Source organism: Eschrichtius robustus, chromosome 18 (genome assembly GCF_028021215.1).
Source record: "Eschrichtius robustus isolate mEscRob2 chromosome 18, mEscRob2.pri, whole genome shotgun sequence".
Lineage (NCBI taxonomy): Eukaryota > Metazoa > Chordata > Mammalia > Artiodactyla > Eschrichtiidae > Eschrichtius > Eschrichtius robustus.
The window spans coordinates 2,936,939-2,963,833 of record NC_090841.1 but is presented as its reverse complement, the minus strand read 5'-3'; the positions used below and the strand labels follow the sequence as shown (position 1 = coordinate 2,963,833).

General features: G+C 39.7%; 1 protein-coding gene across 5 annotated transcripts in view; it reads right to left on the bottom strand.

The window, feature by feature from the left end:
• Positions 1–3,586: 3,586 nt before the first annotated feature.
• The window catches only part of SGCG (sarcoglycan gamma), a 50,626-nt gene continuing 27,317 nt past the window's right edge, over positions 3,587–26,895 (bottom strand). For 4 of the 5 annotated variants that reach the window (XM_068526619.1, XM_068526620.1, XM_068526622.1 and 1 more), the window contains exons 5-8: positions 22,321–22,440; positions 15,943–16,015; positions 6,714–6,837; positions 3,587–4,389 (exon numbers count right to left, since the gene is read on the bottom strand). In XM_068526619.1, the coding sequence (XP_068382720.1) occupies positions 4,216–4,389; positions 6,714–6,837; positions 15,943–16,015; positions 22,321–22,440 (491 nt within the window). In that variant the 3' untranslated portion in view covers positions 3,587–4,215. The remainder of the gene's footprint in view (positions 4,390–6,713; positions 6,838–15,942; positions 16,016–22,320; positions 22,441–26,895) is intronic. The other variant, XM_068526623.1, reaches the window with a different exon arrangement.

Genomic DNA, 26,895 nt, shown 5'->3' with positions numbered 1-26,895 from the left:
AAATGTACACAGAACACCCTGTCTGGCTTTTGTGATAGTTGATCTAGGTGGAGTTTTGTGTTTTTTCTAGACTTCCTTTGAAAGAAAAAATACAGGTCCACAGTCCCTTATATGAAACGCTTGCATCCAAATGTTTTTCAGAATTTGGATTTTAGAACGTTAATACCAGTGCATATAAACTGGGTTTAATGAGGCTTTTCCATCAGAGTTGGGCAGCTCCCTTTAATCAAACACATTAGTATTTCTGCAGTGAAACCATGAATACCCACCCACAGTAAACTACACAGCCATGAGAAGTAGCCTCATCTAAATTTAGGTCAGGTTTTGCCATCCATAGTTTGCAGTAGATGTTATTTGGAAAGTTTTCATGTTTTGGAACTTTTTAGATTTTCAAATTCAGGGTAAGGAATTTTGGACCCGAACTATTTTTTGTATCAGGCTCCCCCCGACCCTTTATCCTATTTTGCTTTTTTTATTAAAAAGAAGGTGGAAACTGCCAGCTGGTGTGGGTGTAGCTGCTCCTGAGAAAGGGGTTGGAACAGGCCTTCTGCACTCAGGAGCGGGTTCTGTGCTTCCCCGTGAGTGGAAGGGCTGAATGCGCCACAGCCCCCAGGGGGAGACCAGTGACGAGCCTGAGAATGATGGTGGGAAAATGTTCACGTAGCGTTCAGTCAAAGAGAACAGGTCTGCTTTGGGGACTGGTGGGGATGTTTTTCACTAGCGCCAGCTGACATCTTCCGTCCTTCCAATATTTTGCAGACCTCAAGGATAAAAGCTAGTAGAAAACAGCAGTTAGATGAGATTTTTAATGAGTCATGTATGACTCCGGCTTCTACCAGAGACTGAGAACCAGCAGGAGACACGGACACAGACCTGGGAAGAGCTCTCCTTCCAGGAGCTGACTCGCCATCGCAGGGGCCGGCAAGTCCGCGACCTGCAGGGCGCGCACCCCACGGGCAAGAGCTGCAGTCGGCAGGTGGAATTTCCTAACACTCTGTCTTCTGACGCTTTTTCTGCATTTATCTTGTTTTGACAAGTTTGGCCAAAAGTGTCATCACTCCTTCATTGGTTTGGAAGCCGGTCCCGGGCACCGCGTGCCGTCAGGTGTGGGAGAGACTGGGGAAGACTTGGATACCAAAGCCAACGCGAGGTACATTTTACTGAAAAATAAGAGCTATGTGTTTAAAATTCGGGCTTGTTTCTCCTGTAGCTGCTAAGTGGCCCGGGAAGTGCCCTCATTTGTTCTGGATCCAAAGCCCAGGACGAAAGGTGAAGCTGCACTGACTGTTCAGCTCCGAATCCACCTTTTTCCCTCGGTGCCCTCAGACCCGCTTCTTCCACCTGCTTGTTTATACGTGACCCAAAGTTTGTTTGGTTATTAAACCACAGCCAATTTGCAGTGGCATTTACAGTACGGAGAAGCCAGCTAAAGCCAAGGGAGAAGAGGCGTGTTGGATCAGGGAAGGGAGGGGATGAAAATCAATACAAATCGACCCAGCCTCGCCGGAGCTCCCACCCTGCTTCCCTGTCCGCGCACGAGTGGAGACTGACCTGGGGGTGCCCGGGCGGGGGGACCTGAACTCGTGTAGGGGCTGCGGAGTCGGAGCCTGCCGGGGCGGGAGAGGTTCGGGGTTGTTCTGCTGAAAGGTCTTAGCAAGTCCATTTTGCTGCAAATCCAACTTTACTATTAAAGCTGATATTGTGATCTTCATCTTTTTCACTTGTGTCTGCTTCTCAGTCGGTTCGGAAATTGGAAAAGAAACAAGGACTATTTTGCGAGGTCACTAAAATATCAGCACTTGACGGTCGATAAGCACCTAGTGTGTAGGGCTATCCGTGTGTATGCCTCATTGGGTACGTTCATAAGCATGGCCTTGCACCTTTAATGGAAATTTAAGTTACACTGTATAATGTACTTAAGAAGACAGGTTTATGTAATACATCTTAGAATACAGCCCATCTAAAAGTTCTTATTCTAACCAAGGAGAAATTCCTGATCACTCTGGAGAATGAAGCTAGAAACAGCTTTAGTGATGATTCCATCATAGCAGAGGAGCAAAAAGATCTGATTTGCACCTTTTGTTTAAAAGGTTCTATTCCGCATGCTTTCTCTTTGATTGTTTTTCTCGACCTCACTTTATCATCGGCATCATCTTTTTTGACATGTACACACGTTCTATGAGAACCAAACTAGTTTAGAAATGTTCCATGGTGATCCTGTGTTCCATCTACATCAACTGGGCTGGAAGACTTTTTTATTTTGCACAAACATGGTACAGGAAAGTACATATGACACAAAAACGGCGACATTATTTACTATGACAATAGGAATGTTAGAGCAAGAAAGCAGACGTTAATTTTAAAAATCAGGACTCAACTAAATGGAAAAGGCAAATACCAGTTTATAATCTAAAGTCCCCCCCCGCCCCCAGAAACTAGGAGCATTATATTTAGAGTTGAGTTTGCCCTTAACTGCTTAGGAAACACTGTACTTTTGTAATCTCAAGTGTTTATGACACTAGTAATTTAAAAGTCGTGGAGTTGTCAGAAGTGGGCTGCACTGTTAACACCTTGTCAAAATAGCACTGGAAATAAAGACTCACTTTTCTCTCAGTTCTGAGACTGTGGAAAGTGAAACTGAAGTTGTGTTTATAGTTATAAATCCTTTAATTAGAAAGTTGCAGTGCTGGTCTTCCCTGGTGGTGCAGTGGTTAAGAATCCCCCTGCCGATGCAGGGGACGTGGGTTCGAGCCCTGGTCCGGGAAGATCCCACATGCCGCGGAGCAACTAAGCCCATGTGCCACAGCTACTGAGCCTGCGCTCTGGGGCCCACGAGTCACAACTACTGAGCCTGTGAGCCACAACTACTGAAGCCCGCGCACCTAGAGCCCGTGCTCCGCAACAAGAGAAGCCACCGCAATGAGAAGCCCGTGCACCGCAACGAAAAGTAGCCCCCGCTCGCCGCAACTAGAGAAAGCCCATGCAGCAACGAAGACCTAATGCAGCCAAAAATAAATAATAAATAAATAAACAACTGGTAAACCACAAACCAAAACTGACATCCACAGCTCTGTGTGCTGAAGGGCATTTTACAGAGTGAGTGAGTGGCCTCCACAAAACCAACGTGCTCATGGGTTCAGTGTGCCCACCGGATGCAAATACAAATCACACAACCGACGGTGAGTGTAAGAGGCTGACTCCGTGAGGTTCCACCTGGTCCCTCGCCTGTCCTGTCAAGTGAGCATGCCTGCTGGGCAGCTGGGAGCCCCTGCCTACTAGCGGTGCGATTCTGGTGGATGACAAGACCATTTGGACTTTAGTTTCTCCACTTGCCAAGCGAGCACCAGCCCATCTGCGCAGATATCAGGTAGATTGGTGCCGCGGATGGAATGAGACACAGGTCAAAGTTGTCTGAAGTGAAAACCGATGTGGAAATGCAGGGTCACAGTTTAGTTTAATTTTAACAGATACTGTGTGACCTTGTGACTTGTCTCATCCGAACCTTTTTTATCACCAGTAACTGGGGGAAAAGTAGTACCTACCTCAAAGAGTTATGAGGATTAAAGAAAGTAAGACACACTGTGAAGTCTGTGAAAAATGTAGGTTGATTTTTATTGCTCATTGACTATATAAAGAAAGCATGGTTTTGTATCATGTATTCCCCTGACTACATATTGAAAATCAAATCAACCTTAACGTCCCTTCAAAACTTGAAGATTTTCTTGTGAAACCTGACAAACGTTGCATTAAATGAAGAGAGCACTTACAGGTTTGAGCAACACAGAGGAAAACCTCATGGAACTCTCGGGGCACCTCAGCAGGACCACGGCTACTCTCATGGGGAGTCACATACCCACAGCTGATATTCCACACAGCAGTTCAATATTTCACTGTAGATCGACACGTACAAGAAAGGGAAAGTCACAATGGTTCTGATGGAAATGAATCAGTCTAGTGGAATCAACACATTCTCCTGATATTCCTTTGACTTTCGTGTCTAAGGTCCACCCGCCACTTTGAGAGCACGGAGTTTCATGGGAACACTTCCACTGGTACATTTTTCTTTCTGAGCTCCTTTCGAAAGCGGGTCCTACTTCCTTCCCATGTGCCAACTCAGCTTTACTTTGTCGAGTTGCTCCAGGTGTGAAGGCTTAAGGTCGGCACTCCAAAGCTCACCGAAACGAGGCAGGTAGCTCCGTGGAAGATGCCCCTGGTTTAGAGGCAGATGTGACTGTTCTCGTGGCACGTGGTACCCACGCCGGCCACAGACAGGTAAAGCTTCCCATCTGGACATGCACAGATTTCGTAGAGTCCCTGCAAGCTGCTTGCGGGACCCTGAGTCCCCTGAGCCAACCTGGGTAAACACACGGTTTCAGCATCGAGCACAAGCTGCTTGGGAGAGAACGAGAGATGAAGTGGTCAAGGAGGAATGAACGCAACAAGCACAAAATTAAATGCTCAGAATGTTCCAAACAAATTCGCTGTTTCTCTGCAGAGAAAATGAAGTAGGCACCTGGCTTGACTGAAATCATATTACAATTATCTGATTCTTTAAAAGCCTATTTCTAGTTTACATCCAGGCAGGGGATAAATAGTCCTTAGGAACTGGAGGGAAGTCATTTTTTTCTTTTACTCATTGTGCTGGGCGAGCTAGAAAAAAATGTATGATGTGACACTTTTATGAAGACCTTTCAGAATTATTTGACCAAAATAATACAATTCTTTGCCTTGTGTTCCCCTTTGACCTTCAGCTTCTCCTCCCTATTAGGATAAAGTATTGATACAAGCCACAGAAGTAGATTCATCTTAGTCATTTTAACCTGTGATTGTTGGAATTTCTCCTGATTTTATTTTCCTGTGAGAGGCAATTAAATTCATCCTAATAGCTGTCAACCATTTCCCCGGCTTTTAAAATATTATTTGAAACTCTGCTGCCTTCTGTTAAATGCAGGAAAGCAGTAGACACACAGACAACTAAAATAAGATGAAAGCCACTGGATTTTTTTGTTCCTATCGAGGTTTAGTTGAACTGAAATACAAACAAATGGCCATTTATTGAGATCTGGAAATCTCTCTGACAGCTTAAGGAAATAAGTGTGGTCACACAGAGCAGCCAAGCCTGACCAGGGCGCTCACTTGTCAGAAGGAATTAAACCATGTTTGGGAAGGTTCCATGTTCTTCCTCGCCAACAAGGTCGGACCCCTCCTTTGTTTTACGTGGCTCTCATCCTGTATACTCCAAGCTTTTAATAAACTGGCGTTTGCGTCTGTGTCCCCTCTCGGGATGCTGACCTCTTCACGGAAGCAGTGGGTGACAGTACACATGCGTGATAGGCAGGCTTTGCCCTGGGGTCTGGGTCACTGTCAGAGGAGGAAGTCAAGTGGGTCTTATTTTTTTAGAGCAGAACATATTTGGGTTATTGTCTAATGCTTTGGGTTCTGCCCAGTTCTTTGCTTTTCCCTAACTTGTTGGCTTCTCCTCTCTCCTTTTTCCTGGTTAATTGGTTAATTTTTTTCTAGTTATTTTTTTCCTGTCCTTCCAGCAAACTCTGGTCACTGATGGTCCATATACTGCTTTCTTGTTCATCTTCATTTGCCTTTTTGGGAGAATATTTTCTGGGAGGCCAGACATCTCTTCACTTTGAACTAGCTCCCAACTTCAAGTATGGGTCAGGCTGAGTGCTACTTGTAAAATGGCACCCAATTCATGAAAATAAGTAATATTATTTCAAAACTAAGATCAGTATAGATTTTTTTCAAGGTCATACGCTTTCAGTACGTAGTGACATTACGATTTAGTAATAAGATTCCAAAATTCCTGGCTTCCACTTTTGCATTTATCTGCTCCATGCATCAAAACTTTGTAAGTTACAACCTGCAGGGGCTTCGCCTGATGACTTTGGTTTCCCACCAGCGGGCTGCCCTCGAGGGTCCTGTGTACTCAGGAGCTGCCTTAACAACACCTCCCTCTTACTATTAAATTAATATCATTTCAAAGTTATCTTACCGCATTGGGGTCTCATAACCCTGTGACATTGTGATGTAAATACTATTTCCCGTACTTGACAATTGAGGGGGTAGGCCCAGAGAGGCCCGTTAGCGTCCCTGAATTCACACAGTAATTGGCAAACTGATCTCGCACTAGAAAGGTCAATAGTGGGGAGCCTGTACCCTGCTGCCCGTTATAGTCACAGCTCGTATCAGCGATGTTTTATTTCTGGACCTGAGGTTCCGGGTTTTTTCTTACTGTAGCTCTTACTTTTCATATTTAATTTTCACTTACCCAGAACTTGGTGCGAGCGACCACCCCTGGCAGTAACAGATGACGGCTGTCACAGGTAACTCCTAGTGACGGCCCTACTGAGGGAAGTTGGATCACTAGGAAATGGCAGTACTGATGTTCTCTGTAAGCTCTGAAAGTCTAGTACTTTTTCAAAGCTGAAAATAACAAGAGACTTGATAGCACAAATACCAAACAAAGCAGTCTGGATCCAACATAGAATTATTTTAACCTTTCTCGGCCCTTCTTTCAGTGCTAAATTGTCTTTTCCTTCCTTTCACATTTTCTGTGCCATGCCTTTCATGACGTTTCTTTACACACTACCATAAATTTACTATGCTGATGCCTTAATGGGCAAGCGTGTCATCAGTGCTCAGGGGACGTGAGGCTTGTACAAGGGGAGGCCCACCCCGCCCCCATCTACTGGACTCACCGTCCCATCACTGCTGTGAAGAACGATGTCCATCTGGGAAAGGGCCTCGATTTTCCCTGCAGCAGCTTGAATATGAATGCCTTTCGGGGCGTCCATGCTGAGACTCCGTGTTGGGGATTCTAGTCTGAAATGAGGGAGAGAAACCAGGAAAAATAGCGTAAAAAACAGCCACCCCAGGAATCCCCCAACCAAGGGCTTAGCATAGAAAATATAATCAGTAAGGTATATGGTATCTTCACTCATTCTTGAATGCTAACATATGGTACGTTACTCATTGATAAATCCAGAAATAAAGTGCAGTAAGGAATTTTAACTTCCCATCAATGGAGTCTATGAAATTAGCATCCTCTGAAAATAGATGCAAACATTAGACAGTCCTAGCCCTGTGCAGTAGCTTCGACGGCGTGGTTAGCACTCTGGCACACCACAGCAGAAGAAAATGCTATTGGTGAATATCTCTGGAAAACTGTTTTTTAGCCAAAATACAAATTTCTTCGGGAAAAAGAGAAATTTAAGGGCAACGTGTACATTTGCTAACACGTTCACAAAATAGGATGTAAATTTGGATTCTAGGTGTTGTTTGCTTTCATTTAGGAAGATTACAGGGCAGATGCAAAGATTTCTTTTGGAAAAATACTGAATTAATGGAGTTGACAGGGTGGAGACTGGCCTCCGCTGGCGTTGTTTTTGTAAAATTTATCAGCATCTCCTTGTGATGTAGTCAAACACAGATACAGAACCAGGAACACAGGAGCAGAAAAATTCTCTTATTTGCCTCCGCCTGGAAAAGACTGAGTTTCCACCAGATGGCACAACGTGATCACTGGACAGGTTTTTCAGCTGCTCCAACCTGACTCAACCAGAAGCTGAAAGGGTGACTTCCTTGAAATGTGTAAAGATCCATAAGAAGGAGAACAGGATGGAAACCCTCCCACTGCAGGGTAAGAGCAAGGTGGAGGTGGGTAGGAGACAGAAAGGGTAATGTTTAAGAGGAGACAAGTGCCTGGTAATGAATTTGCTGCTGAACTGAGTGATCGACTTTTACAATTTTTAAAAATTGAAGTCTAGTTGATTTACAATGCTGTGTTAATTTCTGCTGTACAGCGAAGTGACTCAGTTGTACATGCATATATTCTTTTTAATATTCCTTTCCGTTATGGTTTATCATAGGATATTGAATATAGTTCTCTGTGCTATACAGTAGGACCTTAGTTGTTTATCCATTATCTATATAATAGCTTACATCTGCTGACCCCAAACTCCCAACCCCTCCCCCTCCCCCTTGACAACCGCCAGTCTCTTCTCTATGTCTGTGAGTCTGCTTCTGTTTTGTAGATAAGTTCATTTGTGTCATATTTTAGATTACACATATAAGTGATAGCATATGGTTTTTGTCTTTGTCTGACTTACTTCACTCAGTATGATAATCTCTAGTTGCATCCATGTTGCTGAAAATGGCATTATTTCATTCTTTTTTATGGCTGAGTAGTATTGATCGACTTTTAAATCAGGTGGATTGTTCCCTTTGATCAGCAAGTTTCTTGTCTACCACTACTTGTTATGGAAAACAAAGCTTCCTTATGTACATCTCAGTATGTAAGATCTGATCTGTTACACATTTAAAAATATTACTTTGAGTGCAAGGAAACAGAGACATTCCTAGAATTTATCGGTCAAATTCTGTTGGGTTTAGGTGTTGGGGAAACACGCTGGTATCTTCATGAGCCTGGTCTGCTGATCGCGGGCCCCTTCCGACTTTGCTAACTGCCTGCATTTCTCCTGCCAGGATTGATGAAAGAAAGGGGAGGGGAGGGAAGGAAGGGAAGGGAGGTGGACGAGTGAGCAACTGCACAGGTTCGGCCTGTTTCAGGGACCCTGGTGAGGGTGAGTCGGTTTCAAAGATCAGTTCTCAAACCGCAAACGACCTCAACAGGTCCAGTGACTAGCTGTAAACGGCCTTATACTATGAGCTCCTGGGAGAGCAACCTTCGTCCCCTTTGCGTCATTTCTATCCTTGAAGATGAAACGTTTCAGTTCAGCACAGGTGTAGACACATTTTACCCGAACGGCTGAGATTAGAATGCTCTGAAGTGCACCTCTCTGTGAACGCATTCAACAGTGGTCGGATATCAAAGACCTCACGTTCATGTGGAAAAATAAGCAAGAGCAGACAGAAATGGTGAAAGGGGAAAGCTGCAAGAGTGTGTGTATGTGTGTGTTGTGTGTGTGTTTGTGAGTATGTGTGTGTGTTGTGTGTATTGTGTGTATGTGTACATCTGTGTGTGTATGTGTGTATATGTGTGTTGTGTGTGTGTGCATATGTGTGTGTATGTGTATGTGTGTATGTGTGTGTTTGTGTATGTTTGTGTGTGTTTGTAATGTGCACGTGTATGTATATGTGTACGTGTGTGCGCATGTATGTGTACGTGTGTATGTGTGTTTGTATGTGTACGTGTGTATGTGTACATGTGTGTGTTTGTGTACATATGTATATGTGTATGTGTACATGTGTGTATGTGTGTATATGTTTGTGTACATATGTATATGTGTATGTGTACGTGTGTGTATGTATGTGTATGTGTGTGTGTGTGTATGTGTGCCTGTGTGTGGCTAGCCCTACCAGACACTGAAATATCTTTTAAAGTTTATTTAAGTAACAAAGTTGGTACTTGGACCTGAATAGACAGCTGAGCAGGATAGAGTAGAAACTGCAGAAACAGACCCAGATGCACAGGGAAATCTTATATATGATAAAGGTTACATTTCATATTGTAGTGGCAGTTACATAATAATGCAATTGCTGGCACCTGGTTGGCCAGTGGGAAGAGAGAAAATTAGACCCAGATTCTCATATCTGTACCTCATACAAGAATAAACTCCAAATGGATCAGCGATCCAAATGTAAGAGAGAAAGCCATACAAGAAACGTGGCTGACGAGTTTCTCTTCCTGTAGGGAAAGTCTTTTAATTATGGCTTAACATCCAGAAGTAATAAATGATTAATAAATTTCAGTATGTAAACATTAAAAATTAATAGCAATATAATAGGAAAAAGGCTAATATTCTGAATATGTATATATTTCAATCCCTACAAATCCATTTAAAAAAGTAATTAAAGAAGCAAAGAGATGAAGAGTCAATTCACAGAAGAAGCAACCTCAATAACAAAATAAAAATATGAAAGATGCTTAACCACACTAGTGATCAGGGAAACAAAAAGTAAAATAACACAATATAGCACACATCAGGATGAAAACTATCATAAACTCTGACAGTGCCGAATATTGGAAAAATGTGAGGAAGGACAAACTCGTACTGCTCATGAATTAGACACCATTGCAAGCACTCTGAGGTGTACGTTGGCCAAGTTTGGTAAAACTGAGTATGTTCATCCCCGAAACCCACACATTCCAAAACTGGGTAGAATAGAAAACCAAGCAGTGCTCTTCATGGCTGTCCTAAAAGAATTTTGAAAAACGAGGCACCCATTACATATTTTAAGTTAACATCTAAATGTTTGATCATACATTTAAGTATCTTGCAAAAGATGTAATTTCTTCCATATTACAAATTGTCATTTTTAAAAATGAATCTAAAAATCATGGAGATTTGATACCTGCCAACCTTCAGTTGACTCCTGTGTTCCTTCTGACACACCCTCATTATTTTGATTTTTGAGCACTTCTTACTTATTGGCTATAAGATGCTCTAAATTCGTCTACATTCCCAGTCCTAGAATGAGCCAAGGATTTCTCCAAGGAATCCTGGTTCCTTTTGTTGGAGAATGGTATGAGAAACCAAGTTCTGGCTGCCACTGATTTTAATCACTCAATCTCTCATTCCTAGAACTTCTTTTTGTTATTTTCCAAATCTTCCGTTTTCATCTTGTCTTTGCCTTACCTTTGTATTCAAGTTTTTTTTTTTTTGTCTCTTTGAGCCTTTTATTCATACCTGTTTTAAAATTTCTTCGCTTTGCTCTACTACTTGGAGTTTCAGGGTAACTTGAAGTGGCTGCTAATTCTTCCCCATGGTAGTTCAATTCCTGAGTCATTTGCCTTTTTCTTCTTCTTTTAGTAAGCTCATCTTCAGCAAGATTTTTTTTCCCATCAGTGTTTTTATGCCATTAATATCTTCAATGTAGTTTCTCTCTTTTTTTTTTTATCATCCTATTGGTTTATAGACTTGGTGCAGTTTTTAATATTAATTTTCCAGCTTTGAGCTCCTACACAATGAGGTAGTGTGGATTTAGTCCTCCTAATGCTTGCAACCCATGATTTCTCCTGGGTAACTTTTTCAACCCATAGCCCAAGATAGCAACTTTCTTGCAGCATCCTTGGGCTAGTAGGTAAATTGAAATACCTGTTTCACGGAGGCCAAGATGCAACTTTCTTGCAGCATCCTTGGGCTAGTAGGTAAATTGAAATACCTGTTTCACGGAGGCCAAGATGTATGAGATATCTCAGTTTGGGCATTTCATATACACTAGGCTATACCTTAGAATCTCAGTCCCCATAAAATATTAAAGTCCCAGCCCCTAATCTCTATGGGATCCTGATTTCTCCCTGAGTACCCTTGACTTAGCTTCACTTTGCTCTGACCATGAATTTCCTCTTTATTACTGGGACCTGGGAACTAGCTTTCCTTGGTTTCTAGTTGAGCAATATTTATAAACTCTTATTAAGCAAACCAATATTTACAAGTGTTTGAAACAGGAAAAAATATTTCCATGTCTGCTCATTTTACTGAACTAATGAAGACACATATATATTACTGACTATGTGCTAGGCATTGTTTCCACAAATTTACAAATAATAACATATTTAATCACGTCACATCCCTATTGGGTTGCAGAGGCTTTGCAGTTTACCCTATCGTATCCACATCTACTGATTCCTTAAGTTTCAGTTCACATGCTTCCTTACCTGTGATTTCATCTGAGGTCACCCTGGGAAGAATTTATGCTCTTTTTCCTATGCTCTCACTGTAATTTGTACCTTCATCATAGCAAAGAATTATGTTGTTCTAACTTGTTTGCATGTTTCTTTTCCCAATAGACTTTAAACTCACTAAGGTCAGGGACCATGCCTTTTATCACTGTAGAACCAACATCTATCATAGACTCTGGCAAATAAATACACTTAATACATTTTTGCTAAATTAAAAAAAAAGATGGAATTATATCGTGTGTGAATGAGAAGTAGCTTTAAAACAGTATGTCAGAGTTCACACTTTTTTTGAGGATGATTTTACCGTAAGAAATGTAAATCTAGTTTAAATACAAGTTAATTATATTTTTTTCTTAACTAAAATAATAATTGTTACCCTTTCATGACTACCATTTGAGCAAATACCAAAATTTGAATTGTGATATTTAAACGTGTATATTTCAGAGATCTTTTTATAAATGCATCATGATCTTAACCCAACAAAATCCACATTCAAAGTTTTCATGGGTCAGTTAAGATATTCCAGGAATATCTTACTTTACTTTACTCAGGCCAGGAACAGTAATGCTACTGGACAGAAATAAAAAGGGAAAGACAGTTTACGGCAAGAACTTACAGAAGAAAATATGACTCTCATGTACTCAATCAGTGGAGCCTGGTAGTAAATCAAAGAATAAATCAGTGAAGGGTTCACTTGCACGGTAGAAAGAGGGAACAGAGTGTATATGGAAGGGCTTTGGGGTCAGAGCTGAAGTTGAGTCATGAGTTGGTTACATTTTTTTCCTTTGTGCCTTAGAACTACTATCTCGAGCTCAGTGTTCTCTTCTATAAGATGGGGATCGAGTTGATACTTTTCAGGTCGAATTGATGAGTAAATGAGATAAATTATGTGACAGCACCTTTCCTGGCCATGGAAGGCATTCAGTACATATTAGCTCACATCTTCCATCCAAACCTCATTCCTTATTGTAAGCAATTCCTTACAATTTCGTTACATTCTCAATCACTTTGGTTGTAACATTTGGGTTATGTAATCCTCTCTTAGTATCACACTTTAGAAAGCCAGAGAATAATACCCTTCTGCCATTTCTTTTTTAGTAAGGGACTGCTGTAGAAGCCAGCAGATTTATTTCCTAATGGGAAAACGTATGATGAATTGTTTAATTTTGAGACCTATAATTTTAAAATAATGATATTTATTGCAAAGAGTGGCTTGGCATCTCTACAATTTACATTATTTTATAATTCCAAAATGGTTTTAATGGGATTATTTTTTAAAGATATTGAATCATTTTCCTCTCCTAGGAAAATAAAGTGTTCTTTTTCCCTAACTCTAATAATTCTATAATATTAATCTTATGGTTCTTTATCAAAATCAATGAAATTGTTATAATTTAATTGTCACAATCTATTTTTATGCTGCCAATGTTCTCTAAGTGGGTAAGATGAATTGAACTGTCATTTGCTTTTGATGAATATTTAATTAGACATTAAGAGAAATGCTGAATTTCCTAACCCTAATTCCATTTTGTGTGAATATCTATCTACTTGATAATAAAAATGATTATTTGTATTCCACTTTCAGTTTAGAAAAAATATTTTTAACTTAATAGCTTATTAAATCTTTCCTAGAACACTCTGAGATGTGCATTACTATCAACTTTTTTTAAAGATTTTTTTTGATGTGGACCATTTTTAAAGTCTTTTATTGAATTTGTTGCAATATTGCTTCTGTTTTATGTTTTGGGTTTTTGGCTATGAGAGATCCGCGGGGATCTTAGCTCCCTGACCAGGGATCGAACCCACACTCGCAGCATTGGAAGGCGAAGTCTTAACCACTGGATTGCCAGCGAAGTCCCTATCAACGTTTTATATATGAGAAAAAAGAGCCTCAAAAGGTTAGTTTGGCCAAGGTCACCACGCTTGTCTGTAAAGCTGGGATTCCTACTGTACATTATTCCCTATTATACATAATATGTTAACATGTTAATTGTCTCCTGAATATTTTTCAAGTTCAAATTCTAAACGTGATTTTAAGTGACACTGTAGACTTTAAGACATTTGTTTTTAAAAATATTATTTGTTTTTGTTATAAAATACAAATATACTATTGGAATAAACAGTTACAGCAGCAAAGAACGTTCAGTAGCCTAGTAATAAAGTGAAATACACACAGTCACACAGAGACTCTGTATAAAGAATAAACTTATATATGGAACTGGGTGATTTTATATATTCTGATACGATGTAAAGATATAACAAAGGTTGAGGATATTGTGCTAAGTGAAATAAGCCAGTCACAAAAGGACAAATACTGTTTGATTCCACTTAAATGAGGTACCTATAGTCCTCAAATTCATAGAGACAGAGAGTTGGATGGTGGTTTGCAGGGGTTGGGGGGAAATGGGGAGTTAGTGTTTAATGGGCAGAGTTTCAGTTTTGCAAAATGTAAAGAATGCTGGAGATGGAGGCGGGGGATGGCTGCACAACAATAAGCGTACCTTAGACTTTTGAACGGTACACTTGAAAGTGGTTAAGATGGTAAATTTTATATTATGTGCATTTTGCCACAATTGAAAAAAAAGATATATCAACTTTTTTTGCGTATATGAATCCGTCAAGCTCTCGGTTTTGTAACATCCTTGTCTCTACTAACAGTGCACATATTTAAAAAATGTAATGTAGGGCTTCCCTGGTGGCGCAGTGGTTGAGAGTCTGCCTGCCAGTGCAGGGGACACGGGTTCGAGCCCTGGTCTGGGAAGATCCCACGTGCCACGGAGCAGCTGGGCCCGTGAGCCATGATTACTGAGCCTGCGCGATGAAGAGTGGCCCCCACTTGCCGCAACTAAAGAAAGCCCTCACACAGAAACGAAGACCCAACACAGCCAAAAATAAATAAATAAATACTTTAAAAAAAAAAGTAAAAGTCTATTAATAAAAAGAAAAAAAATGTAATGTAAATTGAAATTTTCAAGAATGCCTTTTGCAAATTTCCAGCCCACATAGGACACCATCCTCCTTCACTAACACGTGCAAATGTTTTGCCTCAGCTGATGCTCTTCAGGGAAAAACGAAGGGTTCGTGGACCACATGAATCATAACCCCATGGCATGTGACCTGAAGCGTGAGGACAAGCAGACATTCGTGGGGTCTCCAAGGAAAGGAGGGCACCCCAGTCAGGTGGGACAACGTGTGTGGAAGTGTGGAGTCGGGGCCTGGCAGCGGCTCAGTCTCAGGACGGGTGAGGCAGGAGGCCCCCAGGGTGCCAACCTAGAGAGCCCCAAGGAGTCTAGGTCACAGGTCAAGTGCCCCAGTAGCATTCTGGACTTTACTATGGCTGATGTGGAATCAATGAAACATTTAAAATAGCTGCATTTACAGCCCCATGTTCATAGCAGCATTATGCACAATAGCCAAGACATGGAAGCAACCTAAATGTCCATCGACAGAGGAACGGATAAAGAAGATGTGGTACCTATAGACAATGGAATATTACTCAGCCATAAAAAAGAATGAAATAATGCCATTTGCTGCTACTTGGATGGACACAGAGATTATCATACTAAGTGAAGTAAGTCAGAAAGAGAAACACAAATACCATATGATATCACTTATATTTGGAATCTAAAATATACACAAATGAACTTATCTATGAAACTGAAACAGACTCACAGACATAGAGAACAGACTTGTGGTTGCCAAGGGGTAGGGAGGGTGGGGGAGGGATGGATTAGGAGTTTGGGGTTAGCAGATGCAAACTATTACATATAGAATGGATAAACAACAAGGTCCTACTGTATAGCACAGGGAACTATATTCAATATCCTGTGATAAACCATAATGGAAAAGAAAAAAAATTCTTTTAAAGTATGTAAAGTATAAATATGTTCTGAACTGTACACTTAAAAATAGTTAAGATGATAAATTTTATGTGTATTTTACCACAATTTAAAAAATCGGAAAAAATAAATAAAATAGCTGCATTTAGCCAAGTCCCTCAGATTTTCTGGAGGCGGGACTAGCTATTGGAACAGTACAGGCTGCACTGGGGCAGGGGCAGGGCTAGTAAAGAGCTCAGAGACAAAAGGACGGGATGTACAGTAGGACTTCTAACCTCCTTTGGATTTTTGTAAGAAATGACTTGTTATGGGCGGAAGTTCATCAGAATAAAGACAACTAATGGAATAAGAAACAACCTGGTAATATCTGCTAACGTGTTATTCTAGTACATAACCAGGTATCTTCTATAAGAGAGTTTGTTTATATTTGAACAAAATTCTTACCTAAGGTCCTGGATTGGGTCCGGTTCTATGAGGGGCGTCTCCACTGAATGTTCAAAAAGAGCCCCTTCAGGCCCTAAACACAAACCAAAGGTGAAGCTTTTACAAAAGTAAAATAAACAACAGCCAACAAATCGAGCATTTACACTGCATATTCCAGGACACGTAGGTTCTGATCGTTGCTGAATCCGTACAGATGTTTGAGTTGCAGGAAAAAAATAGGTATAACTGCTTTCCTGCTTTTCCAAGGATACCATGATTTCATTAGATGTCTATAAACAAAATATGATTTTTAAAGAAGTTACAAATACCCAGGCTTATTGTAAAACCAGAAAGCAATATTAGCCCTCAAATTTAAAGAAATTTCAGTTGAAAATTGCATTAAGTCCATATATTTTCGGTAACAGTAATTTCATTCATTCTCTAGATTTTATGTGTAAAAATTGTATCTTGTGTCATCTGTTTCTTAAGGTACATCAGGAAATTTATAGAAAAATCCAAATTTTGAATATTTAAAATTGACTTTCTAATTTGTACGAATCAGTATGTTCCCAGTTGTCTGGTTAGTCTGAGAACCTAATTATGTGCAAGACACGGCGTGGCTATTGGGTTAGGGTGCAGAGATTTGAAGGTGACATATCCTAACTTGCTTAGTACTCAGAGCCCTACAAGGCAGGTATGATTATTTTCCCATTTTACTGAAGAGGAAACTGAGGGACAAACAGAAAGGTTAATTAACTTGCCTAGAGTTACACAGCTAAGTGGCTGGACTGTGATTTGACTTCAAAGCCCACACTTTTAACCTATGCACAGCAGGGTTATTCACAGATAAGTGCTCATCATGATTTACCTAGGTCCTTCTGCCTGGCCTAGACCACACCCGTCAGTACAAAATGAAATTTCAAAATTACAAACCAGATTTGGTAGCGTGATCAACATAAAAGCGATAATAAACTGAAATAGAGGAACACAGGTAAGTGAAGGTTAGTGTTCATGAAAATTATAATTCATGTAAATTATTTTCAGATGAGAAACAGATCCTCATACAGGCTATAATACGACACTTCTCCTTAAAACACCACTTAAGCAAACCTAAATGATGATGGTGACCATTATGGAGAATAAGACTATACTAAGCACTACAGTTTCCACAGTAAACTGTGTCAGTCAAATTTCACAGGTCGATGTCTGGTTTGCCTGAAGTATAGACAACATTTTCTGTTTGGTGTGGAAAGGAAAATAATTTAACAGTAATTTGTATGATTTTTGCATTCCCTTTATCCTTTTCTTTCCCCTTTGCTTCTCCTGATTTGCAAAATATAAAAGAAAAAGTAAAGAAAAAATACATCTCAAGTCAATCATTAATAAGACAGGCGGAGACATGCTAAGTATAGTTTTACTTGTGAAGTAGATTTATCGTCTGGGTTTACACAGCATTGTTTGAAACAGGATTCGTGCTTTGTGACAAGAAACCTAGGATGGGCTTTACAGATCATCAAAAAATAATGATTCCTTTCCATAGCTAGGATGACAGAGTCAAAAGGAACGTGGGCCATAAACTTTTGTGTAATTATTTACCTTTTAATTTTTATATGAATAAAATGATATGACTGAGAAAAAAGTGCCAACAAGGTTTACCCCCTATAAACCCTTTATAAGACAAGCTAGAAACTGCAATGTAGTCCAGGTACCCAGGCACTTTTTATTTTAACACAGCTTCAACTCTTTTTCCTCCAAGAGTTGAAATTATTCTAAGACTGCCAGTGGTACTATTTTACAAGAAAATATGACTCCACAATTAGATTTTAAGTGCATGCCAATTACTCATCTTCTAATATGACCAGAGTCAGTGATAGTACAGTGACATGTGATAATGGTAACGTACTTACAGTCAGACATGAAGTCTATAAACCAATATGTATTATCTTCAAATAAGAGGAGCAGCTCTCTACCATTGAAACTGTAGATGCCCAAATTGTATGATCTTGATTATATCATTACTATTCAGTAACTACTCCTGCGAAGTGGTATGCATATAATATATAAAATGGGTGTTTCCTAAATGGTTTCATAAAATAAATCTCAGTTAATGGTTGTTGATTTTCAATGTAATTGTATTTCCTTTACATTCATGCTCATATTTAAATATTCCCAACCAAGATTATATAAAAAATATAATTGGTGTAACATCTGCTCCTTGCGGAAAATAGAACTAACATATTATTTGAGGTTGTGGAATCTAAATTTTAGGCAGGGAACAAAAGTTCCACTCTAAAACATCATCCTAGAAATAAATGTATTGAAATGATCCTGTATAATATGACCCGTATGAATAGTATCTATACAAGAAAGTATAATCAAAAAGACAAAAAAAGCTCAGTGTTAAAATGTTAACTTTTTTATGAATATGTCAATGAGAGTAGACATAATAAATGTCTGGTCATTCCTCCTATGAAGTATCAGTAGTATCTGGATGACGCCATCCTTCTCCTCTGGGTCCTACAGCAGTTTATGCTGAATGATGCTCCTGGGAAGATCTACAGTCAGACCGTGGGACAAGATGGATGGACATGGTGGTGAAAGCAGTTCAAGGGCTCATGGACAGAGCCCACAGCTGGGGGCAAGTTGCTCCAAGTGGCCCCCTCCTTCCCCCTGCCGCTCCCCCGGGTCCCCTCAGTTACAGATATATGTAGAGTTCAATATTAACACTTCTGCTCAAACAGTGGATAATACACACCCAGACATCTGTGTGATGTTTGTATCTGAACTGACAGCTACTGATTCATTCCACACATTCACTGAGCATTTATGGGCTGAAACAAGCTTTTCAAGTCACACTTCCACACATCTCTCCTGTGTCCCATTCTATCCACTCTGCCACCACCTCAAAGTGCCCTTTGCTTCAGTACTCCAGTGAGAATGCTCTTGTTGAGACAGTAATGGCCTCCTGATGATAAATCCAAGGGCACTTTCTGTCCCCACCTTTCATGGACCCAAACCCCGGGGACACAGAGTCTCCTGGCGCCGGGCAAACGGCTCTTGGGACGTCCCTCCCACCACGCGGTCCTTCTCACTCTCTCTGATGGCTGCTCCCTTGTACCTGGGCTCTGATGCTGGCATCTCTCGGGGCCCAGCTGGCTGGCGATGCCCTCGTTTACATCTCTAGCGGGGACTTCTGCTCTGAGCGGCAGACAACTCGCGTATCCATAGCCGACCCGACACGTGCACTTGGCTGTTTCACAGGCAGCTTCAATGTAAGTGTCTAAAACATTAACTGTTGATTCTTTCTGCCTTCAAATGTATTCTCCTCCTCCTCCTCAGGCACCTCCATTACCCAAGAGTAACGCCATCATCCAGGAACAAATGTAATCTTCTCATCTTCGACACTCTCGCTTGATGCCTGCCACCCATTTGCTCCACTGTCAAGTCTCTGTATGTTAGTTCTTAATTTGGAGTCATCAATCAGCTTCACTCTCTGAGCACAGCTACCACCTGGGCCAGGTCACCATCATCTACTGCCTGTACGACAATTACTACAATTAATGTCCTCCTAATTGGTCCTACAGCTTCCATTCTTTCCTTCCAACGAGCTGTTCTCTCTTATAATGGTTATATTGATCTTAAAATGTATAATAAATCAAGGAGTACCCAGTTCAAGACAATTCAATTCCTTTCCTTTGCATTTAAAACAAATCCTAACTTCTCATAAAGGCCCAAAGCCCCTGCATGATCTGCTCCCCTTGTATCTTTCCTTACACCAGGTTTATTTCAGACTCAAATTCATTAAGATTAAAAAGTGAAAATCATGAAATAATATGATACAGATAAGCCCAAACAGAGCAGTTATCAAAATGAATGTGAATGTCTTAAACTCCGCTAAAAATCATTCTGTTAGATTGGGTTAAAAAAAAAATCCAACTAAGTGCCGCTTATAAGAGAAACGCAAGCAATTTAATACGAGGAGAATTTAGCTGGAAGGACAACTTAAGGAGCACAGACCCACAGAGGCCATCAAGGTCCTCTTATGGAAGTTTGGAGAAGTCACTGCACAAGGAAGTGACCCTTGGAATTGATGGCACCATTCACCACCACTGAAAGGGGAAAGTCAGGAGAGAAGCAGAGCTGGAGGAAAATACCGAATGAATCAGCCTGGAGACCTCCTGTGGGATCATGTATGTCCTTAGAGTTGAAGCCAGTTTTAATTGGGCCTTTTGTTCCTTTCAGCTGAAGGGCTGTTAACTGATGGAGAAGGTCATCAGCTGTCCACAGGGCTGCATGACTGGGTCCGGAGCCAGATGTGCTGAGCATGTGCTTGAAGGGTGTGGTCCTCTCTAAGCAGCTGCTAGAGATCTGTCTTCACATCTTTAAGGGACATGGGCTCACCACCTGTGTTTACCTTCACTTCTTCTTCAGTGGCTGAAACCTTACTTTCCAGGTCCTCTTTTGTGGGTGGCTTTGTGGGTGACTCCAGAATTTCTACGTCGTCACTTGTGACATACGTAATCCCATTTAGCTGCTCAGAGGGGGATGAAGGGATTGAACTGCCTTATCGCTAGATTGTGTCTTTCTCCTTAGTGATGAGACTGGATACTCTTCCAGGGCCCTGTTTTCCTTCCTAAATGTTGGGGCGTGGACCCCGCCTAGCGAATCACTGCCAAGGAACCAAAGTACCCAACCGTGCATCGTCTTCCAGAAGCCAGTTCTGGCAACGGGATAAAATATTTTTTTTGAAGATGACATTTTGATGCTGCTCTAATAACATGTTCTGCAACTGGGGTTAGTAAAAGAGACGTGCTGATTTTGGTCACTTGGTGACAATTCTATTTTTAGGGGGAAAAATGAGACTGCTGAAGGTCGAGGTCAATTTCAAACTGGGGTGGTGAAATTGTTTAATCTCCTCCATGAATTTGATTTAAAAATGATTTTTCAGTTTCCCCGTTGACTGGAGTATATATGGCAGCTGTTTAAGAATGGACGAGGGATTTCACGTTACGCTTTGAGTACTTGAGACAAAGGCAACGGCAAGAAAGCACTTCTTGATGCGCGTTCAGATCAGGAGGCACTGCAAGTCAGGAATCTGGAGGGGCCGCCTTAAAGAAAGACCACTGAGTCCCTCCCCTTCCGCCCCATGCTCAGGGCAAGTGGCCAGAGGGAAGAGTGTAGCCAAGCATTGAATTCTCTTTCTCGGCCCCCAGAGTGAGCTGGTTCTCTGTCGCTTCTCACTCCTCTTTCCTTGGCCGTCAACTGCCGCTGCTTTTGCTGATCCAAGAAACTCCAAAGGCTACTTGAAATCAATCCATTTAAAACAGAGACCAAACTTTTATAGTACGTAGTGGAGAAAAGCTTGAATGGGAATCTACTTGGAAAAATTAACGTTTATAAAAATATTCTTCCCGTATTTTATATATTTAACAAAACTTAACCATCCTTCTAGCAATTATGGAATCGTATGACATAAACAATAAATCAAGTTTTGTTTTTTGGTGCAATTTTCCCAACACAGTTGGAATTATAGGATGGCTGTAGTGGTTTTCTATTTCTGTGTAAAGCCTTTGGGTTACACAAATTGGAAAGAGATAAAAGGAAACAATATGGTGGGGAAAAAAAAGTGGGTAAAGATTTGTGAGGAAGATTTCATTCTTCTAAGAGAGTATCAAAGAATTTCAAAAGAAATGCCATGAAGAAAAGTCAACAAATTCAAACTACAGTACTTTTTCTTGTCGGCCTGAAATATTCCACAGTAAACTTGCCAAAACTGCAATTTGCTTTTGCAGAAGTGCCCTCCATGGGATACTGTTTTTCTTAAGAGTTACTACAGATGAATGGATACAGAAGATGTGGTATATACACAATGGAATATTATTCAACCAGAAAAAGAAGGAAATCCTGCCATTTGCAACAACATGGATGGACCTCGAGGGAATTATTCTCAGTGAAAAAAGTCAGAGAAAGATAAATACTGTATGATCTCACTGATATGTAGAATCTAAAAAACAAACAACAACAAAACAAAAACTGAACTCACACAGTGAACAGATTGATGGTTGCAAGAGGTGAGTGTTGGGAGGTGGGCAAAATGGGCGGAGGTGGTCAAAGGTACAAACTTCCAGTTATAAGACAAATAAGTCACGGGGATGTGATATACAGCATGGCGACTACGGTTACCACGTATTGTGTATTTGCAAGTTGCTAAGAAAGTAGATCTTAAAAGTTCTTGTCACAAGAAAAAAATTTTAAGTATGTGTGGTGATGGACGTTAATTAGAGTTATTGTGGGGATCATTTCACAATATATACAAATATTGACTCCTTATGTTGTACACCTGAAACTAATGTTGTTTGTCAATTATTCCTTAATTAAAAATAAAGAGCTACCACATACCAGTTACTCGAAGTTTATCTGTACCAACCACAACTGCCTTTTCATCAACAGTAAACAGTGGCTTGCCGTCCTTGGAGTTGATCTGAAACTGTTGACTCTGCACCTCTACCATATTGGGACCTAAAGAATTAATTAAAACATTTTATGATAAAGTGTGTAGTCTATGCAGTGTTAAAAGCTCTACTTTTACACATGCCATGGCACCCAGTAGTACCAAATCATTAAACATTTAAGATTTGTTACCAGTAATTTTTTTGATTCTGTGATTAAATTTTAAGTCCTAAACCTAAATCTATTATATTATTAAAATTAATGTAGGTCACATGTATGTTGATCTATATCAAATATATGTATGAATGAATTATATAAAAATTAATTTTTTCAGGTTTTTAAAACTTGCCAAAAATAATATAATTCTTCTACGCAGATTACTGAAATTGGTGTTCTTTTGAGTATTAACCAACTGAGGATTTTATATGCTGAAATGTGAGATTTGTGAAAGACCATCTTATGAATGGCTTCCTTCAATGGCCAAAGTTAACGCAGACACTGAATGAATCACACTCAGGTCCTTGCCTCTGCCCTAATCCTCACCTCCTACCCCATGGAGCGAACAGACATCACCATGGAAACACACCCTCAAGTTTCTGCCCTTCACCTTCATCTCAGGCGTTTCTGTCTTCTCCAGCCCTTCTTTCTGTTTCAGGGACAGGGCATCACTTTCTCCTCCAAGCTTACTCCTTTCACATGAACTTGTTGTGTTTGTTCGTTTTTGCTATACAGCAGGTTCTTATCAGTTATCTACTTTATACATATTAGTGTATATACACCAATCCCAATCTCTGACCCACTGGCTTTTAAATTACGACTGTACTCAGCAGATGTTTAATGTGTGCTTCTGTGTGCCAGGCACTGTACCTTCAGCGTGTGAGATCTTGTTCAACATCTCTCATTGGTACGCTTGGGTGTCCATCATTTCATGTTTTCTGATTTCTCTGTGCTTCCTGTCCTTCTAACCTTAGCAGCACAATGGATTCATCTCTCTAGAACATAGCGTTCAGCATTTGCTTAAGGAACTACAAGTGTTCCTTCATTCTTTTGTTAGTTCTATTTTCTGATCTAGAAAAGTAAGTTTATTGTGAAATGGATACTTGTAGATTTCGTGTATGTGTCCCTGTGTCCCTCACAGTACTCATTCAAGTTGATTGGTACCTGCTAGAAATTAAATAGAAGCTTTTCAATTAATACATTAATCAGTTTTGGATATTGTCAGCAACATAGTCTTATGTTTTTTCACTAATTTGTACCTCAGAACCCTCCAATGATTCTTCATTTAAGTGTGTGTGTGTGTGTGTGTGTGTGTGTGTGTGTGTGTATGTGCACATGTTACAAAGCGGAACACATTTTTTTTCTCTCTGTTTTATCTCCTTTCTCTGAAGGAAGCCTGGCTTTATTTTTTGATAGTTGCCTGTATTTTTGCTCTTCTGAGCTTTCACCCAAACTCAGTTATCCTGTGATTCAGTGTCACTATTTACCTCTTCTGGGTCACTGATATATCCTACATATTTATCATATGAACACTGATTTGCATTAAGTGATGAATTTGAAGTTATTTGAGTTTAGAATCAAGAGGAAAAAACTGGAGTAATTTATCCAGTAAGAGTTCACTGTTTAGCTCATTGGAGGTTCATAGAACAATTCGAGGAGAATTTATCAAGTGAAAGTGGTTAAACTAAGTGACATTTTTTCTGTAACCATTGTTTCATATACATTGATGAAATATTCAACAAATGAGTTTAGCTGCATAATTTTCATGAGTAACAAAGCTACATAAATCCTCAAATCAAAGAAAATGCAGGAAAGTGAGTCTCTTCCATTCAACACAAATTTATTGCATGTTTTTATGTTCAAGGTTTTGTGCTAAGAATTGAGGATATATAAAAGAGGAGATGCAGTTCACAACTTATAGGATTTCGTAGTCCACTGAAGAAAAAAGCATATAAATCTAGTCCCAGGGCAAGTTGAGAAGTGCCGTGATACAAGCATGGACAGTGTCCAGTGAGAACCCTGACCAGGAATTCCTGTCCCTCCTGGGGGGTCAGGGATGACACCTCAGGGAAGAGGATGTCTGGGCTGACCTGGAAGAGTTCATGTTTCCCTGATGAAGGGAGAATGCGAGATTCCAGGTAGAGGGGGTTGCTCCAGCAAAGGCACAGAGGTGGATAAAATTCCATCTTCATTTTATAAAAAAATATAGACATAGAATGTTCAGTTTAAATATGTTTTCCACTTCAGAAGAAACTGTGTTCCAAGTGATAACAAGCCCACCACAGGAATAATCATCTCTTAAAGTAAGTGAGTTGATAGTTAAATCTTGTAACTTTCATTAATATTCTACTAGTCTTTATAACCTGCTGGACATGCATTAGAGCTGAGCAAGTCACCCTCATGTGCAGCAGAGTTCTTTAAGAAATAAAACTCAAATATTTTCTTTGTGATTAAAAAAGGAGCTATCTGGTAAAATCACAATTTTAATAAGAGGCTTTGGTACAAATAACGAGGGAAATAAAAGATAAAGGAATTAAATAAAGGAAGGTTTTATGACCTGATGACTTAGGTTTGTGAAATGGCCCAAGCGGTTTCTGGTAAAGACACAATCAAATTCTTCCTGGCTTTTACCGTATGCCCCATTAACAGCTCCGTTCCACCCGCCCACCATGATAGCTGTAAGACAGCATCGGTTCAAAACAAACGTCACAGAGTCCTTTGAGAAAAGGAAAGATTTATTCTGCTGCTGCAAATATCATATCACAGAAAATACTGAACTGGAAGTATAAAACTGAGGTTAAGTTCATTCTACTAATTTTTTGGTATCATCTTGTATTACTAGGTTCAACTTTATAAGCCTGGAGTCAGTGACTCTTATCTATATAGCCTGACTCTATTCTTTAGGCTAGTCTGTTACATCCAAGCACATGAGTTCCTGAACCTATAATAACCAGGAAAGGGCTCCAGTGCTGTTCACAGCAATTGCCTTGGATGAACCCATTGTTTTTTAAAAATTTATTTTATTGAAGTATAGTTGATTTACGATGTTGTATTAATTTCTGCTGTACAGCAAATGATTCAGTTATAAATATATTCTTTTTCATATTCTTTTCCATTATGGTTTATCACAGGATATTGAGTATAGTTCCCTGCGTTATACAATAGGACTTGTTTATCCATCCTATATATACTAGTTTGCATCTGCTAATTCCAAATTCCCAATCCACCCCTCTCCCACCCCCTCGGCAACCATAAGTCTGTTCTCTATGTCTGTGAGTCTGTTTCTGTTTCATAGATAAGTTCATTTGCGTCATATTTTAGATTCCACATATAAGTGATATCATATGATATTTGTCTTTCTTTGTCTGACTTACTTCACTTAGTATGATAATCTCTAGCTCCATCCATGTTGCTGCAAATGGCATTATTTCCTTCTTTTTCATGACTGAGTAGTATTCCACTGTATATATACACAATGTGTATATTGTGTGTGTGTGTGTGTATACCACATCTTCTTTATTCATTCATCTGTCTATAGACACAGGCTGTTTCCATGTTTTGACTATTGTGAACAGTGATGTTAACCCCTTGTTTTTTATTCCTGACTTTCTTTGTTGAATTTCTCTCTTCTACCTGAGAAGAGAGAAATTTTGAGTTTGTTTTACCTGAGAAATTTTGAGTTTGTTTCCCACTCATGACCCCAAATCCCTCACAGCTGTGGCTCAGACTTATACTTGAACCCTTGTCCACTCTGGAGCACCCTGGACAGGCCATCTTCCCCCACCCCGTCTCCTGGAACTCTCTCCCACACTTAAGCTGGCTTTCCAGCCCATCCCTTCCTACACAGTCTTTTATTCATTCCTCCATTCATTCATTCAACAAGTATTTATTGAATACCTCCTAAATATATGAGTGGCCTGGATTCAGAACTGTGGCATTGACTGAATGGAATAACCTAACTCCAATTTTTGAGTAGTACATAATCAAATTATCGTCAAATTATCGTGTGTGTGTGTATATATATATATATATATATATATATATATATATATATATATATATAAAATATGCAATAATATTATTGTATATATACTATATATATATAATATGCAATAATATTATTGTATATATACAATAATTATATTGTATTTACAATAAATATACATTATATTTACAATATAATTTTATAATTATAATTATAGTCACAATTATATATATATATATATTCCTTGGAATATTATGTAGCCATTAAAATAATGCCATTGAAATGGAAGAAATTAAAAAAACAAAAACAGAGTACTATGTAGACTTCTATGCAAATAAATTTGAAAACCTAGATGAAACAGAAAATTTCAGGGAAATAGGAATTGCCAAAATTGACCCCATTCAGCTAAAAAGTCTTATTTTGAAGCTAACCAGAAGTGGTTTCTATTATTTGAAGTCAAAAGAACATTAACTGTAGTAACCAGGGCTGCATTTATAACTAGTAAGATTCCACTGTTGTTCACAATTTGTTGTCTTTTAGTT